This window comes from Nelusetta ayraudi, unplaced genomic scaffold (assembly GCF_046127955.1).
Source record: "Nelusetta ayraudi isolate G7.1 ecotype Tasmania unplaced genomic scaffold, CSIRO-AGI_Nayr_v1 ptg000076l, whole genome shotgun sequence".
In the NCBI taxonomy this organism is placed as follows: domain Eukaryota; kingdom Metazoa; phylum Chordata; class Actinopteri; order Tetraodontiformes; family Monacanthidae; genus Nelusetta; species Nelusetta ayraudi.
The window spans coordinates 589,369-604,467 of record NW_027466126.1 but is presented as its reverse complement, the minus strand read 5'-3'; the positions used below and the strand labels follow the sequence as shown (position 1 = coordinate 604,467).

General features: G+C 49.3%; 1 protein-coding gene across 2 annotated transcripts in view; it reads right to left on the bottom strand.

Annotated features, from left to right (window-relative positions):
* hcn1 (hyperpolarization activated cyclic nucleotide-gated potassium channel 1) overlaps positions 1–15,099 on the bottom strand; it is a 79,356-nt gene that overhangs the window by 39,403 nt on the left and 24,854 nt on the right. For both annotated transcript variants that reach the window (XM_076043706.1, XM_076043705.1), the window contains exon 2: positions 13,306–13,729. In XM_076043706.1, coding sequence (XP_075899821.1) covers positions 13,306–13,710 — 405 coding nt within the window. In that variant the 5' untranslated portion in view covers positions 13,711–13,729. The remainder of the gene's footprint in view (positions 1–13,305; positions 13,730–15,099) is intronic.

The following is a 15,099-nucleotide window of genomic DNA, read 5'->3' as shown; positions in this document are numbered from 1 at the left end:
CACGCACGCACGCCGCAAGAGCGCCTCTCAGCCAACAAGCAGGAGGAGCAGCGACGCATCTGCCGCCTGCCGTCGACGCAAAAGGGGCCCCATGCTCACATACCTCCTGTGAAACACGCACGCACGGCACAGCACAGCACAGCACAGCACAGCACAGCACAGCACAGCACAGCACAGCAAGCCTCAGCAGCAGCAGGACAAAAATAACCAAGATTAGCCTAATCTCCGCTCTTATCACTTTAACCCCTCCCTCCTAAGACTGTATCTGTCATATGTCTGCTCACTGTACCGTGCACACAATGCGGGAGGACACTCGCGTTCACAGGGGGGGAGGGAGGGAGGGAGGGAGGGAGGGAAGGAGGGATATCCCCCGGGGGGACGGACAGAAGATCAAAGCTGCTCTCGCTGGCTGCTTTCTGTCTCCGCCGGGCTCAAAAGGGCCAATCGGATCCGTACGGGAATCTGTTTTCTAATATCAAAAAATTTATTATAAAAAATAATTATATAAAAATAATTAAATAAAGAAACGGGGGGGAAGGAGGGTTGATGTTGATTTTGTTTGGCTGCTGCTTGGTTTGTTAAAACAGTTACAGTCCAGGCGCGATAACAGGAGACGGCAGCAGTTTGAGGGCAGGACATGAAACGCACGGCGCAGTAACTCAGTCGCAGAAACCTGCACCCATTTTCCTCCTGCAAACACTCACTGGACTCCAAACACGGCGAGCTGGGTGTCTCGGGAGCTTAGCGCCTCACGTCTAGCCATCCCGATTTATTAATTTTTTTTTTTTTACCCCTCCGCACCCAAGATTCTCGTTGTCACCTCCGCTCTCGTCCCGCGGCCTCACCGCGCAGACACGTCTGTTTTGGTTTCACATCGAATGAGTTTCAAAAACCGGACGGACGCGGACCGAGAGTGACAGGAGCAGATGAAGCCGCTGACAGGGAGACGGACACGGCGAGGGACCACTGGGGGGGGGCGTTGCGTAACATTTTAAAAGCTAATCACAAACGTGGAGGAGAAAACCGCGACTTGCTTTGCGCGAAACAATTTCAGCCGATGCGATGCAGAGCCAGTTGTTGGGATACATCGTGAAACAGCCGAGACACAAGGTGCCCAAAGTCAGTCTTCACCCAGTCAGGAGTTCGGCTGTCAATCATGACATTTCAGCCTGTTTTCTGCAACCGAATAACCAAATTGAAAGAGGAGAGGCGGACTGGAAAATGTATTTGTGAAACAAGATGTGCCTAAACACTGGGAACGAAGCGAGAGGCTTCGCTTTGGCTCGACTCGGTCGCCTGAGACGTTTTGCCGTCTCCAAAAGAAATAAACTTGCTTAAAAAGATGAAGCCCCAGGGCAAAATGCTACCTGTAATAACAATACAGAGGCACATTTGTTTTGCGATATGCTTCCCAACCCCTAGATGGCGCTATATCTCCCACGCTAGGCCTTTAAAATAAATATCTAAATGCTAAAAAAAGAAAAAAACACTGGTCCTTCAATAAAAATCGACTGTGTTGTGTTTTCTTTCTCAAGCTTCCTTTGAATCCAATGCTTGCGCAGGCACTGTCGTCTATTTTTAAACCGTGCTCTCAAGCCTGACTGTCCCTCATCTTATTCGATATATTCCTGGAGACGTTGGGCCATGTTGCTGTTGTTTGCGTGTGTGTGTTTGTGTGTGTGTTATGGTATATATGGCGCTGTGAGGACTGGAAAGCATTTTCTTTCTTACTTTTTGTCTAAACTGAGGAAGACTTTGGGCTCTTTCTCACTTTTTTCTCAAGCTTATCATTAAATCTTAGTGGGAAGGTTTGGTTCAAGGTCTGAGTTTGGCTTATTGTGGTTCAAGGTTTGGGAGCATCTGTGCAAAAGCCTGGACCTTGAATAGCAATTCAGCATGGAACAAAGATTTCATATAATTTATTCCCATGCAGGTTTTTTTTTGCCTTTGTCACATTTCTCTTAACAATCTCACATTATGTGCAGCGAGTTCAATGCCCTTCAGGTTGAAATCTGTCTCTGTTTAGAAGGAGAATTAGACGCTGTGGCAGGATCTGGCACGGCCGAAAGTGTGTTTTTACTGCGACGCCACAATTAACTCTGTACTCCAAACCATATGGTCAAGCAATTAACGCTCTCTTGCGCGGTTAACAAGAGCGGAGAGCAACAGAAGGAGCACCGAGGGACTTGGCAAAGGGAAATGGGTTAAATCTACAGGGGACAACAAGGAGGAAGGGAAAAAAAGAAAGAAAGGGGAGGGAAAAAAAAACCTCTTTCTTCCGGGCGGCAGAGTCTGGGATTTTCCAGCTCGCGGGCCAGGAGAGAGCATCCCTCGGTGAGCTGAGTAAGAACATGATTCAAGGCACATTATGTTCATCGTCACGGGGCCGTGTCTTAAAACAAGGAGGACAAGAACACAGGCTGCATGAGAGTGGAGGGGAAGAAAAGGGACTGTCTCTCGTTTTTTTTTGTCTGCTAGGCAAAATTGGACTAGAAGAGTCCATTAGGCTGCGTGCGTGTGTGTGCGTGTGTCGGTGTCTGTGTGTGTGACTTTGATGGGCTGCTGTGTGCAGCCAAAAAAAAAAAAAGGGTCGGCAATGAAAAGGCACCATGCTGTTTTGGAAAAGGTTAATTAATAAAAAGATTTTTAAAAATGTTTTTTCTTTGGGCTTTGTTTTTTTTTTTCGCCGACTTTTGGAGGCTCTCTGAAAAATACAGCAGATCACACTTCAGGACCCATGATGGGGAGCTGGGGAGGGGTGTGTGTGTGTGTGTGTGGGGGGGGTATCACTGTGTTTACACCAGCAGAGCAGCCGCGATCATCCAATCATCCAAAGCTCCCTCAGCCAAGAGTTTAATGCATAGCAACACACAGTCAGAAAGTCCAACCTGAGAGGAGATTACAAGGCAAAAACAGACAAACACGTCACGCCATTTCAAAATCTCCACGTCAGACCCTCCGGCGCTGAAGAAAATTGCCCAATTGCGTGGGTGGAAATGTAAAGTCGTGGTTCGCACTCGTTGCCCAGGCAGGAGCTCAGTGCCTCGTTCTGTATTCAGAGGAACGTTTCCGCAGACGAGGACACGTCCACTTCATCCGCCTCAAAGCTGCCTGACGGAATTTTGATTGTTTGACAACCTGCTGGATTTTTTTTCTATTTGCCGCATGGTGACTTCTCCAGGATCAGCCGTAACCTCGGAAACAATGCGACTGTCACATTATCTAATCAGCGGACTGGGAAAAGCTTCCACGGACTCGGAACAGTCAATCTCATAATAATCTGGCGTGATTACGGGAGAACCTTCAGAGTTGCGTCGATACAACGCAAGAGGCGATTTCACCCACCGGTTAAAAGTTGCTGTCGTCACTGCAGGAGCTCGACTGGACCATTTAGAGGGAACGAGCGGCGTCACGATGCTGATGACCTTCCCCCTGCTGATCGTTTTCACCGTCTGGGCCGCCAATCTCGTTGACACATGTGACATTTAGACAGGAAATGATTGTGCGTACAGTCTGCAGGCCCTGTGGCCAGGAAGTAAGTCCGTCAGAACGACGTTGTGACGCCACGCTGGGAATAAACTCTTTTCTGGTGATTTTCTGGCCTTTATCACTTCTTTTAAACGACTAAAAGACCATAACTGAAAAATCTACAATAAAAAGATTTGATATGAATCGCGTTTCAGGTCACAGTGGTCCTGTCAGCCGTTTTAAAGGTGTTTATTTTTATATTGCGGTCTATGGGAGAAATGCTTTTTGGGCCCGTCTGATTTTTTTGCTGCAGTACCTCGAGTGGCCACTTGGAAAAATTGGTACCGGTACCCAGTTCTTATAATACAGACGGAGGACAACAATGGACGGCGGCCACCTCGCACCTGCACGGCTGTTGGAGTTCGCTGAATTTGGTGCAATATCTATACGCTACACATCTCCCAGAATGCATCGCTGCTCCCAGGGAGGGGAGGAGGAGGAAGAGGAGGTGGGAAAAAAAGAAAGAAGAAAGGAATACATCACGAGCTGCGCCCTCGGTTGATAAATGGCGCTCGTGTTTACAGGCGCAGAAAACAAATGGCTGGTGTCCGGAGGCGTGAGCGCGGCTCCCTCTGAAATAACGAACGAGGCCTCCTCTTCGTGGGACGGGTCATTATGAACGAGCAGCTGCGAGCCTTTGAACCTGTGCTAACTAAGCACCTCACACCTGCACCGAACGCATCTCATCTCACATTACCAACCCGTGCGCTGGCCTATTTTTTTTTTTTTTAATGTTTTTTTACGTGTGCCCTCCCACCCCCCACCCTTTTTTTTTTTTTTTTTCCTTTTGCACGTCGCCTCTGCAATGGCAAAAACATCCCGTTTGTCGGAAGTGATGCTATCAAGCTGTTGGGTGCCACCGCGGGCGCTAAACGGGCTACAAACACATCCGGAATGCTTGCGCCGGCGCGCACACACGCGCACCAACACACAAGGAGGAGACGCGGCACTTTCGCACGGCAACCTCACGCTGTGTGTGCGCTTCAGATGGGATCACGTCACGTGGAAGAGTCGCAGTCGCAGTCATCGGCTGATGGCGTCCGGCCCGCGACTAAAATGCTGACGGAGACGAAAAAAGCAACAATGCGGGTTTGGAGTTTTTCTTCTTCCTCTCTTGTTCTATTTTAATTATTACCTCATAAATGCCACCGGCAGCTCAGAATTTGCTTTTTCGTTCAAGCGCTGCGTGAAAAATCGCACACATTTGACGCTCTGAAAGAGCAGCTCGCACTTCCTGCTGTGCAAACTGTCGGAAACGGCCACTTTAGAAAGTTTTTCTCCCCGCCGAATGCACAAGCTGTAATTGCGCAGGGGGCGAATGGGATCAACACGGCAGGAAGATCAATGGGCGGCTGGGGGCAGGAGTGGCTGCAGCACATCACCGCCGCTCCTCTGCATTTTCCCGGAGGCCTGCGGGCGCCGCGGGCATGAATCACGTCCGTGGGACTCAATAAACAGGAGTCGACTAAGCTCCTTTGACACGGCGCCGTGCGCTGCTGCGGTGGCAAATTACCTTCATCATGATCTCCCGCGTCACGGAGACTGAGCCGTCACTGTAGCTGATTAAACAGCAAGTCTAAGTCCCGGGAATTATTTATTTATTTCCACTATTTTGTCGCCGCAGCTGAATATTCAGGCAACGCGGTGCAATCATCACTAGCGGGTTCTTAGTTTAGCCCATCCTGACCGGAACTTGACTTTCTAATCTGAGGGAATGTGGGGTAGTACATTGAGGCTGGACATATGTGCAGCATCGCGCCGCCTCACAACCAGCTAACAAGCTAAGCTGGCAGTGAAGCTACAGGAAGTGACAAGAAGAAGGTTCCTCCGATGATCTTCGCAAGGCTTCCTCTGTCAGGCAAATGATGGAGGCTGGCCCTAAAAGGTACCATACAAGTTGAGTTGTTGCTTTGAAAGACATTATTAGCATGGATGCTTTTGCCGTCTGGTCTTGACCAAGAGTTTATAGTTGATAGTTTAACACCTGCGGCTTAAAAAAAAAAAGCAGTGAAAAGTTTGGACTGTCTGCTTGCACTTGACAGACTGAAGGCTGGTCCAATCAGCTCGCAGGTTTCACCTCTTTCTTTCCCCCAAATGCTTTCTATGGGCTTTACACCAGGCGGATACAATTCCCTCTGACATACCAGGTTGACAAAAGGCAGCAGCGAAGCCGCGTGTGCATCAGAAGGCAAGACTGTTATTTTTAACACGGGACGCACACATGCAGGCTGAGACAGGCTCCTCCCTGTTCCTGACTTCAATTCAGCCAAAGTAACACACGCTGTGAGGAGGTGCAGACAAACATTCACACCTCCGCCGGCCCTGTGTTGACACTCTGTCTAAAGATGGAGGAGCGAGGGGGGGGGAGAGAGACAGAAAAAAAAAAGGTCAGACTGTCACACAATAGTCACGGTTTATTTCAGCCGGGACCACATTTAGCCCAGTGTAATGTGGTTACAGTCTCCTCCAGCGGCACACTGGATACCTGGGTCAGATGGCTCACATTTTCCCCTCCTTTAAGATCAATTTACCAACCGGGCTGCGATTCAGCCGTGCGGGACGGTGACTCAGGGTGACGGATCAGCGGTGACTCCGAGGCTGAAAAGGTCACCTGGTTCCCGGCCGGCCCAATCAAATCCAATTAAACGCTGAACGTTTTGTCCCTCGCCACGTCACGCGTGATAGTGAGGACTGCTGCTGAGGTATGTCGAAGTTGGAGTGAGCTCAAAATTCAACGTTAACACCCCAAAAAATAACCAAGAAAAATTGACTGAATTCATCAACTCTTTGAATTCTTGCTGCTTTTCTTTCAGCCTCGCTGAAAGCACCACAGATGCGGTGAGGTGGAGAGGGAGACGCATGTTGTCGCTGCAGTTTGGACAGACTGTGACATTTGACATTTAAACGTGAGCACGTTACAAAACGTGGGGTGTCTGAGAGGGGCCTCAGCTGCGAAAAACTCAGAGGCAGCTTCACGCTTAAAATGCCAAAAAAATCCTCCTCGGCAAGTTGCCCGTTGACCAACGGTCCGCGTCAAACATGTTGTAGGTGTTGTCTTACAAATTGTCAGCGCAAGCAACAACAATCAGTCTTTGCGGGACAAACATTGGCCCTCGGAAGGAGAAAACACACAAAATTAATGACTAAATCTAAATTATAGTTGGTGTTCCCGCTTCCGCGTCGCCAAATAATAATTCGGCGCTGGACTAGAGCGGTGGGGTCGCTGCCAACGAGAAGCCTGCCCGGGGTGGGAGGGGCTTCAGGAAGGCTAGCGGCACCCCTGGAGGCTGGTAAGGCTGCCACAAGCCCAACCTGAGCCCCTGCGTGCGAGCTGGGATCTGGCGGGCGGCCTGGTGGCCGTGACGAGCCAGATGTGGCACTGGGAGCCATGGGCAGGGGGGGGGGGGTCTCTCCAGCGCCTTTAAAAGATGTTATCCCCGCGGCTGCGGTCAGCGTGAACCCCCACGCTTTAAATTAAACACAGAAGGGCCTAAATCCGCCGTGGAGCCGAGCGACGAGGATCTCCGGGAGGTTCGGAGGCGTTCACCTCCAGAAGTGAGAGCAGCGATCGGAGGAGAAACGTGTCCGAGGCTGGTGTAAGGTCACCGGGATAATTAGCTGTGGATGTGAGAGGACACGGAATAATAAGGAAAACATAAGAGGGGGGCAGGAAGTAGGAGGAATGAGTCAGAAGAGCAGGGGGGCAGAAATGTCCTTGCAAAATTGGAGGGAGAAAAAAAAACTAAATTAAAGATGAAAGGGCAGGAAAAAAAATGCCCCCGATGACTGTTCTCATTATTTCATTGAATCATTAAAAAGTCAGCCATTAAGTGCGATTCCCCTGTGGGGCGCTATAGGTGAGTTGTAGGAAACTACGAGTATAAAGAGATTTTTATATTTTCTTCTTCTTCTTGATGTTTTCTCACAGGATAATTAGTATTGAAAAGCAGCAACCCAAAAGGTCATTCAGCCAATGTGGCGCAATCGCACAAAGCCGACGTGAAGATTTGCTGCATGAAACAACGCTCACTAGTCCAATTTATTCACACTTTGTGACATCACAAAGGGGCCCGAGCCCTTTCCCTGGTTGGTGACGACACCCTTGGACCCCGCCGGGTGTGGGCTCTGCCCTTGAGGCCTTTTTATTCCCATTTTTATTCCCTTCAAAACACGTGGAAGGTCCCGCAAAGCATCAGTTTTAGCAGGCAGCTGCAAACAGAGGGCTAAATATTTTCTTTCTGGTGGTATACACAGTTGGCTTTTTTCTTCTACATAATTGACAGAGTCTGCTCCACTGTAGTCTGGGATGAAAACTATCCAACATTTTATTTTATTTTTGTGACAAATGTAGAAACATGCCATTTAAGAAAACTTGCAGTTGCTAAAAGATGCGATTCCTTTCTGGTACATGTGAAGCGAAAAAACAAAACAAAACAAGAAACACTGGTTACATCATGAAAGATGTGATTCTTGCTTGTAAATCACGTCGGCTCCGACCTCGGTGATTACAGGCATCTTCTGCCTGATGTGTACACAGCACGGCACACTCGCTCTGATTGGGCCATGTTTAAATTGCGGCTCGTTTTGCGTGCGCGCCATGTTTGCCGATCCGCGCGACCTTCACGCTGCAATTTCCCCCGAGCGCGGCGGTGGCGCATCACTGTAATTACGCGTTAGCAAACTCGCGAGCGGATGACCTGACAAGCGAAAACAGGCGAACGGGCAACGAGCGTCGGAGACATCAAGCAAGAAAATGCGATGGAAAAATAAAAGGCTTTTTCCTGAAAGTGTGAGGGAGCGTCGAGGCTTATTTAGAAGTGCTGCATCAAAACCCACTTTCCTCTATGCCCTCGTCTAATTGGCACAGCCAGATGGAGTCGTCTACGACTCGTCTCCGATGAATCACCGTCACGTGGTCCTCAATGCATCATCTCCTACAATAAAGCACCGCTGCTGCAGCAACCCTGCTGCTGCTGCTGCTGCTGCTGCTGCTGCTGCTGCTGAGCCTCCCGCTTCGTGGAAACTAAAGGTAGCAAGAGGAAATTAAACAAAAAATAAAACCCTCTTATCTCAACTTTCTTTTTAATGAATCTTTGCTATCTCAATTGTGACTCTGTGAGGTAAAAATAAATAAACAGAAGAAGAAGAAGAAGAAGAAGAAGAAGAAGAAGAAGTCAAAGTTCTGCAGCAGACCTTTAAGAGGCGTCGGCGTTCACACATCCCTCCGTGAAATGACTAAAAAGAGCGAGCGAGCGAGCTAGCTAGCACTGACGCAGGCCACAGTTCCGACCGATGGAGTCGCGGTCCGCTCCACTTGGCAGATGGAGGGACGGGATGGTGACAAAGTGAAGATGAGGGCAGGGAGCGCACAACAGATGAAGGGGTGACGGACGCAGGCGCCGGCCGGACGAGATGATTTATCGCCGCTGAGTCCCCCCCACCCCCCGACACCTCCTCGGGCCGATGACTAACCCGGAGCCGATTGCTTCAAAAGTCATCACTTTCTCCCCCCCGTTTGGCCACCGATCCAGCGTCTCCGCACCTAACAGGTTTTGACAGCTCGGGATTTTTTAGCCGTGGGGTCTTTTTTTCCCCTCATCACGTCGACCCTGTGGAGGTGCCTGATTGGCTGCCAGTTTTATTACTCAGCTTGTCCGCAGCCCAATAAAAGGCTCTATTTAATTCTGCGTACTTCCCCCTTTTTTTCCCCACTGGTCGATGCCGCTGCAGATATTTCTGGGACGACAAGATAGTCAGCAGATGATTTATTGTGTGGACACCGCAGAGCTGTTTTGGATTTAATGGAATACAGAAATATGCTAATAACACTAACGAAAAGAAAAAAACTGCCATACAATGAGAATGTGTCACATAAACATACAAAGACAAATATGCATAGCTAAGTGCATCGCACTTGTTATTCTAAATTAAAAAAGGGTCTGAAGGTAATATAAACTGCAAATGAATTAGCATAATGAACAAAAATGTGTTAAAATCATGTGAAAATTGCTTAGTATTGTTGATTTTCTGTCAACTTGCAGACCAAATGAATGGAGAGCCCGCCCTCGTCTTCAACATTGTGGAGTGTCGGTTCTTTGTGACGTCACAAAGGGCAGTGATATGCCTCGAAGATCAACACCCCCCAGCCAGCAAGTCGGTTCCTTGCAAAGCGATATTGTTTTTAATCCCCTTCAGCACCAGTTTTTTTTTTGTGTTTATGTGTTATCGTTATTTTAATATCAAAACACCATAAATCGGCAGGATTAATTGGCCAAGCACTTAGCCGCCGGTTTCCCTCTGGACGTAGCAGTATTTTGGAAGAGGAGATGGTGGGGGGAGGGAGATGGGACGGGGGTGATGAGGGAGGGGAGGGGCGTTGCGAGGGAGGAGTGTGCGGGAGGAAGGCGAGAGTGATGAAACCGTTTTGATAAGCAGGAAGACGAATGGAGACGGCGAGGAATGACAGAGCGTGAGAGTGAAAGAGAGAGAGAGAGAGAGAGAGAGAGAGGGAGGAAGGAAGTGGGAGCGCGACGGCGCATCATCATCATCACCATCATCATCATCATCATCATCATCATCATGACACATCCCTGCAGCGCGCATCCCCGCGCGGCTCGCCGCAGACTTTCATTAACCTTGCGGCGCCGTCTATTTGTGTGCCGAACCTGGCTGGCCCGTACCATCTTGCCGAGAGCGCCGCTCTGCAAGCTAAACAGCGGCGCCGTTATCCGAGGAGAGACGAGGAACGCGCAGCGGCCGCGTGACACGGCCGCTTTTCCCAGAATATGCTCTGGGAGGCGAGCGTGTGAGAACCCTGCACTTAAGGAAAGCTGGAATGATTCTCTGCCGAAGCGTGAACAATGTTTCTGTTTTTCCGATTAGCCACAAAAGGTGATACAACACAGTTCGGAACGCACAGGCTCGGGGAAAAAAATACAAAAAACATCATTAAAAGTTTGCCGCCTCCTCCGGACCTCGACCCCAAAGACGATACTTCCACGCAAGGGTCACGCTCACTGATCCGTGGCCCGCCGGCGCACTGGCAACCCGAACGACTGTGACATTCACAACAAGTCTGACATCTCAGCACATCCGTCTTGCTAAAACTCCAACCCCAAGCGTTTCTGGTTGGTCGGAGTTTCACCCAACCAAGTGTCTACAGGGGTCAGTTTGGATGCTACAATAGGCCATGATGCGAAACCGGGGATTTGTTAATATTTTACAATAATACAAAGCCGCAAGGAGATTGACCCCCTGAAAGCTGCCACAAGCTGCTGCAACCTTTCCGAACTGCCGGTGAATCTGATTGGTTTGCGTTTCCCAGCCATAGCTTTTTGCAATGGCCTCCCGTTTTAAAGCAATTCCTATAGGCTCCGCGCCTGGATAAGTTTGCGAAATAAATGCGCCGGATTTGGGAAACTACCATCTGGTGCGTTGGGCTATAAATGTTAAAGCTCATATGTCAACACAACAGATGTTTCTTACTTTGCCGCGCTGACCTGAGTGGGAAGACTTTTACGTAACACTTGAGTGGGACAAATGTGGCCACAGCTCGGACTGTTTTCCAAATTATTTGAGGTGGAATAGTTGCGGGCCTCCTCTTGGAATCAGGTTCCTCCTGATCAGGGGAAACTGTTGCAGAATTAATGCCGGGAACGGCGTCAGAGTCGCTTGACGTGAAGTAGCCGCTCGCGCTGGTGGAAGCTCAAAATTTCTCATCAAGAAGAACAAGAAGGAAAACAACACTTTTAAGCGAGGTAGGGCATTAAGTTTTGAGCAAACGCCGAGGATTATTACATCAGTCTTATTCCTAATCTTCTTATCATGTGTGATCTCATGAGATGAGGTATGAATAGCGTCGCAATCTCGGGTGTTTTTGGATTTCATTTCATGCGGCCCGAATTCATGAGCTTTCGGCCAGGCAGGAAAGAACAGCGTCGGTGACCTTAATCGTGTGGCATTTTTCTTGTCTTGCTCATGTCATCCAACATTGCCGCAGCAGTAATAATGCGTTTGTGTGGGAGTGGAAACGGGAAAATGAAAAAAGGCATTACGGTTGAGGTGCAGGGCACCGCGTGCAGGGCTCCTCACAGAGGTTGCAGGCTAGATTCCCTTTCTGCGGGTGTCCCGGAACGCACACTTGTGGGCATCAGCCTTTTGTGATGTCACAAAGGGCAGTGGCAAGTGACAAAAACATGTGGAAAGCTCAGGAAAGCACTCACAGGGAGATAAAATATCAGGAGGCTGTAAACAGAGGGCTAAATACACTGTTTTTTTGGAGAGCTGCAGAGCCTTGAGGAAACTAAATCATTCCAGGCTGCTCCAGTCTGGCAGTCTGAGATGACAAATGCCAGAATGATAATTTCTCAGCCTAAAGCAGTGATCAACACTGAGTCTCACCTTCTGGGTTTACCACTCAGAAGATAAAGACATTCTTCTATGTGGTTATTTCACAGAAAACCTAATGCTAATGGTATTGGAATGCAACAAGCAAAAAAAAAGTAAAACAACACACACAGACACCCTCCCTTTGGCAAGAGTACACATTGAACAAGTATTTTCGCACTTTGTAAGAGCGCCTCTGTAACCGATACCCGGGCGCAGCATCCAGTGCGTGCACTCTAGAGAATGGGAGCTCGGGTGGAGCCCTGACAGCAACGCAATTTGCTTTAGCACGGCATAACAAACAGACGGGGGTTAGAGCGGCAAGGACGGCGGGGGAGGGAGGCGTGGGGGCAATGGGGCCGCGGGTCACAAGCTACGGTCGGGGGTTGGGGCGTGGGAGGGAGGGAGCAAGGAGGTCCGAGATGATGAGTGGCCGTGCGTCTCGGCTGCGCTCTGAGTCAAAGGTAAACGTCAGCGCTTCGGTCTCGTGTTTGTCAGCTCAGTCACGACGCCGTGTAGGTGCGATGTCTCAGTCGGGGCCGGCGTGTAATGAGATCGTTCCCGGCGAGGAAGGGATAGAGAAGAGAAGAGAAGAGAAGAGAAGAGAAGAGAAGAGCGCCGCTTCGTTAGGAGGCGCAAAGGACTCCACGGAGGCTAATAATCTATCACTACTGCTTAGTGTCCGGTGGGGGTTAACCTCGCACATGTTTACACAAAGTCCACCGGGGGGCCTGGGGGCGGGTGGGGGTCTTAAGTTAACACAACAGCAGTACAGCAGTGTGTCAAGACGGCCGTTGAGTCAGACTCTTGAGCAGCCGCAGTCAATTTTAATGACACGGTCAGCGAAACTACGTCCTGAATTTAGATGCATCCAAAGGAAGAGCCTCTGAGGACTCATCTACACATATGTGGGGTTTATTTAAAAACAAAGAAAAGCTGGGTTTTTTTTTCTGCCTCAGTCAACGCCGAGTGCACGGCAGAGCAGGAGGTGTCGATATAACCTGCAAGCGTTGGAAACTAACAATGACTGGGTGACAGAAAAATAATAATAATTGAAACGCATCCGATGCCTCCCGTTCTGACTGAGTAGATAGACATTTACCCAGACATGGTAATAACATTTTTTTAAACAGGTGCTATTTTGCTGATAACTGCCATTTGTACACTGTTGCTTCCAAAATTAAAGTCATGCAAACTACACACAAAAAAAAACAAAAGAGAAAAGGCAGGAAAACACACCGAAGCAGTTTTCTGAGTTTCCAAGGCTCTGGTTTGGCAGCCTCAAAATTTGTTTGGCTCAAAGGTCAAACTACAAAGGCCTAGACAGCGGGGAAAGAGAAAGAAAAGAGAGAGAAGAGAAGAGAAAAGAAACGAAAGGTAAAACATACGCACCTCCTCCCACTGGTGTATGTATCTGATGAGTCGGGACAGTCTCAACAGACGCAGAAGACTTAGGATCTTGGTGAAGCGGACGATTCGCAGAGCCCTGGCGGTCTTATAAACCTCCGAGTCAAAGCCTTTCTCCACTATTAAAAAGATATAATCCACCGGGATGGAGGAGAGGAAGTCCACGACAAACCAGCTCTTCAGGTAATTCATCTTGATGACCTTGGGGTCGAGGATGATCTCGGAGCTCTCCTCGTTGACGATCCCCGTCCTAAAGTTCATGACCAGGTCCACTAGGAAGATGGTGTCTGAGGCCACGTTGAAGACCAGCCAGGTGGTGGTGGTCTGCTCTGAGAAGAAGGTTATTCCCACAGGAATGATGATTAGATTCCCCATCATCATGATGAGCATTATCAAGTCCCAGTAGAACCTGCAACAGGGAGACGAGTGAGTCAGCAACAGGAAAAGGGAAGAAGCAGATTCACACCTCAGAATTGCTGCGACACAACCTGTGAAGCGTTTTTCTCCACTCGGAAATGCGCGTTGTTGTCCGAGTTCGGTGCTACAAATATTCATTAGAATACTATAAAAGTCGTGCTATAAGATCCGTTCTCTGAGGACCAATCAAATGCACGCAGCGTTTGACTGACACAAGTGGGCACAATGCTAACTGCTACGCTAAAAGCTACATTAGGGTTGAGAAAGTTTCTTGTCATTATTTCTGCAGATGGAAAAACAATGAATATATGTGGTCGACATGTACAGCCAAGTGCAGCAGCTCTGGCGGCTCTGGCTACCTTCTAGCCAAGCATCCAAATGACCAACTAGTCAAGGACGTCGTGCCGCCGCTGCTGATGTGTTCAGGGTCTCGCTAGATTGGGACCCGCCTCCAAACCCACCACCCGCCTAGTCCTTGCTGGCTGGTTTAATGTTCCCTGGCCTGTGCATTGCGACAAACAGAGCCCGACGTGATTCATCGGCGCCGCCACTCACCCTTTTCACAAAGTGTCCTGGCCTTCGATAAAGGGCCCCGGCAGCCGTGAGTGAAAATAGACGCTTTCAGGAACCCTATCTCTGGCTAAAAACTCTCCACTGACGCCATCTCTCCCTCTCTGTCTCTGTCTCTCTCTCTCTCGCTCTCTCTCTTTTCTCACCGCCGCCATCACCGCGGCACAAGATTGAGATGGACTGGCCGGCGCTGGCAGGCTGCCTGTCTCTCTGGTCGCCCCTGATAATGGATCTGTTTGAATGAATTAGGGCGAGGCCCCGGCTTTATAAATATCCACAGATCATGTGTCCGATAATTGTCTTCGCTTCATCTAAACAGCGGTCATCGAGGTGGCCCCGGCGTGGTTATTTTTACACGTCGGGCATTTAATGAGCGCCTCCGAATGGGCTCCTCGCGAGGAGGGCCTTGACTCAGCGAGGCGGGGAAACAGCGGCATCAAAGCGGAGGAGGAGGTGACACCCCCCACCCCCCCCCCGGTACCCACCTTGTGCAACAAGGAGGAGCAGCGCGGCAGTCATGCCCGCAGTGCTAATAGTACGTGTGAGTGGCATGACTAATTCCCTTTGTTATTTATTTTTCAGTCTTTAATAATAAAAAAAAAAAAAGGGCCTGGGCTATGATTCATCTTCTCATCCGCTTCATCGCGGGAGGTAGTGAATGGAGCGGATCACATCGGAGAGCAGGGGGGAAACTATCATGCTAACGTCTGTACAGAGTATATAAAATATATATTCCTCTCATGTCTGCGTTGGTCGAATTACGTTTCATGCCTTTTTGCAGTCCGTTGTCAG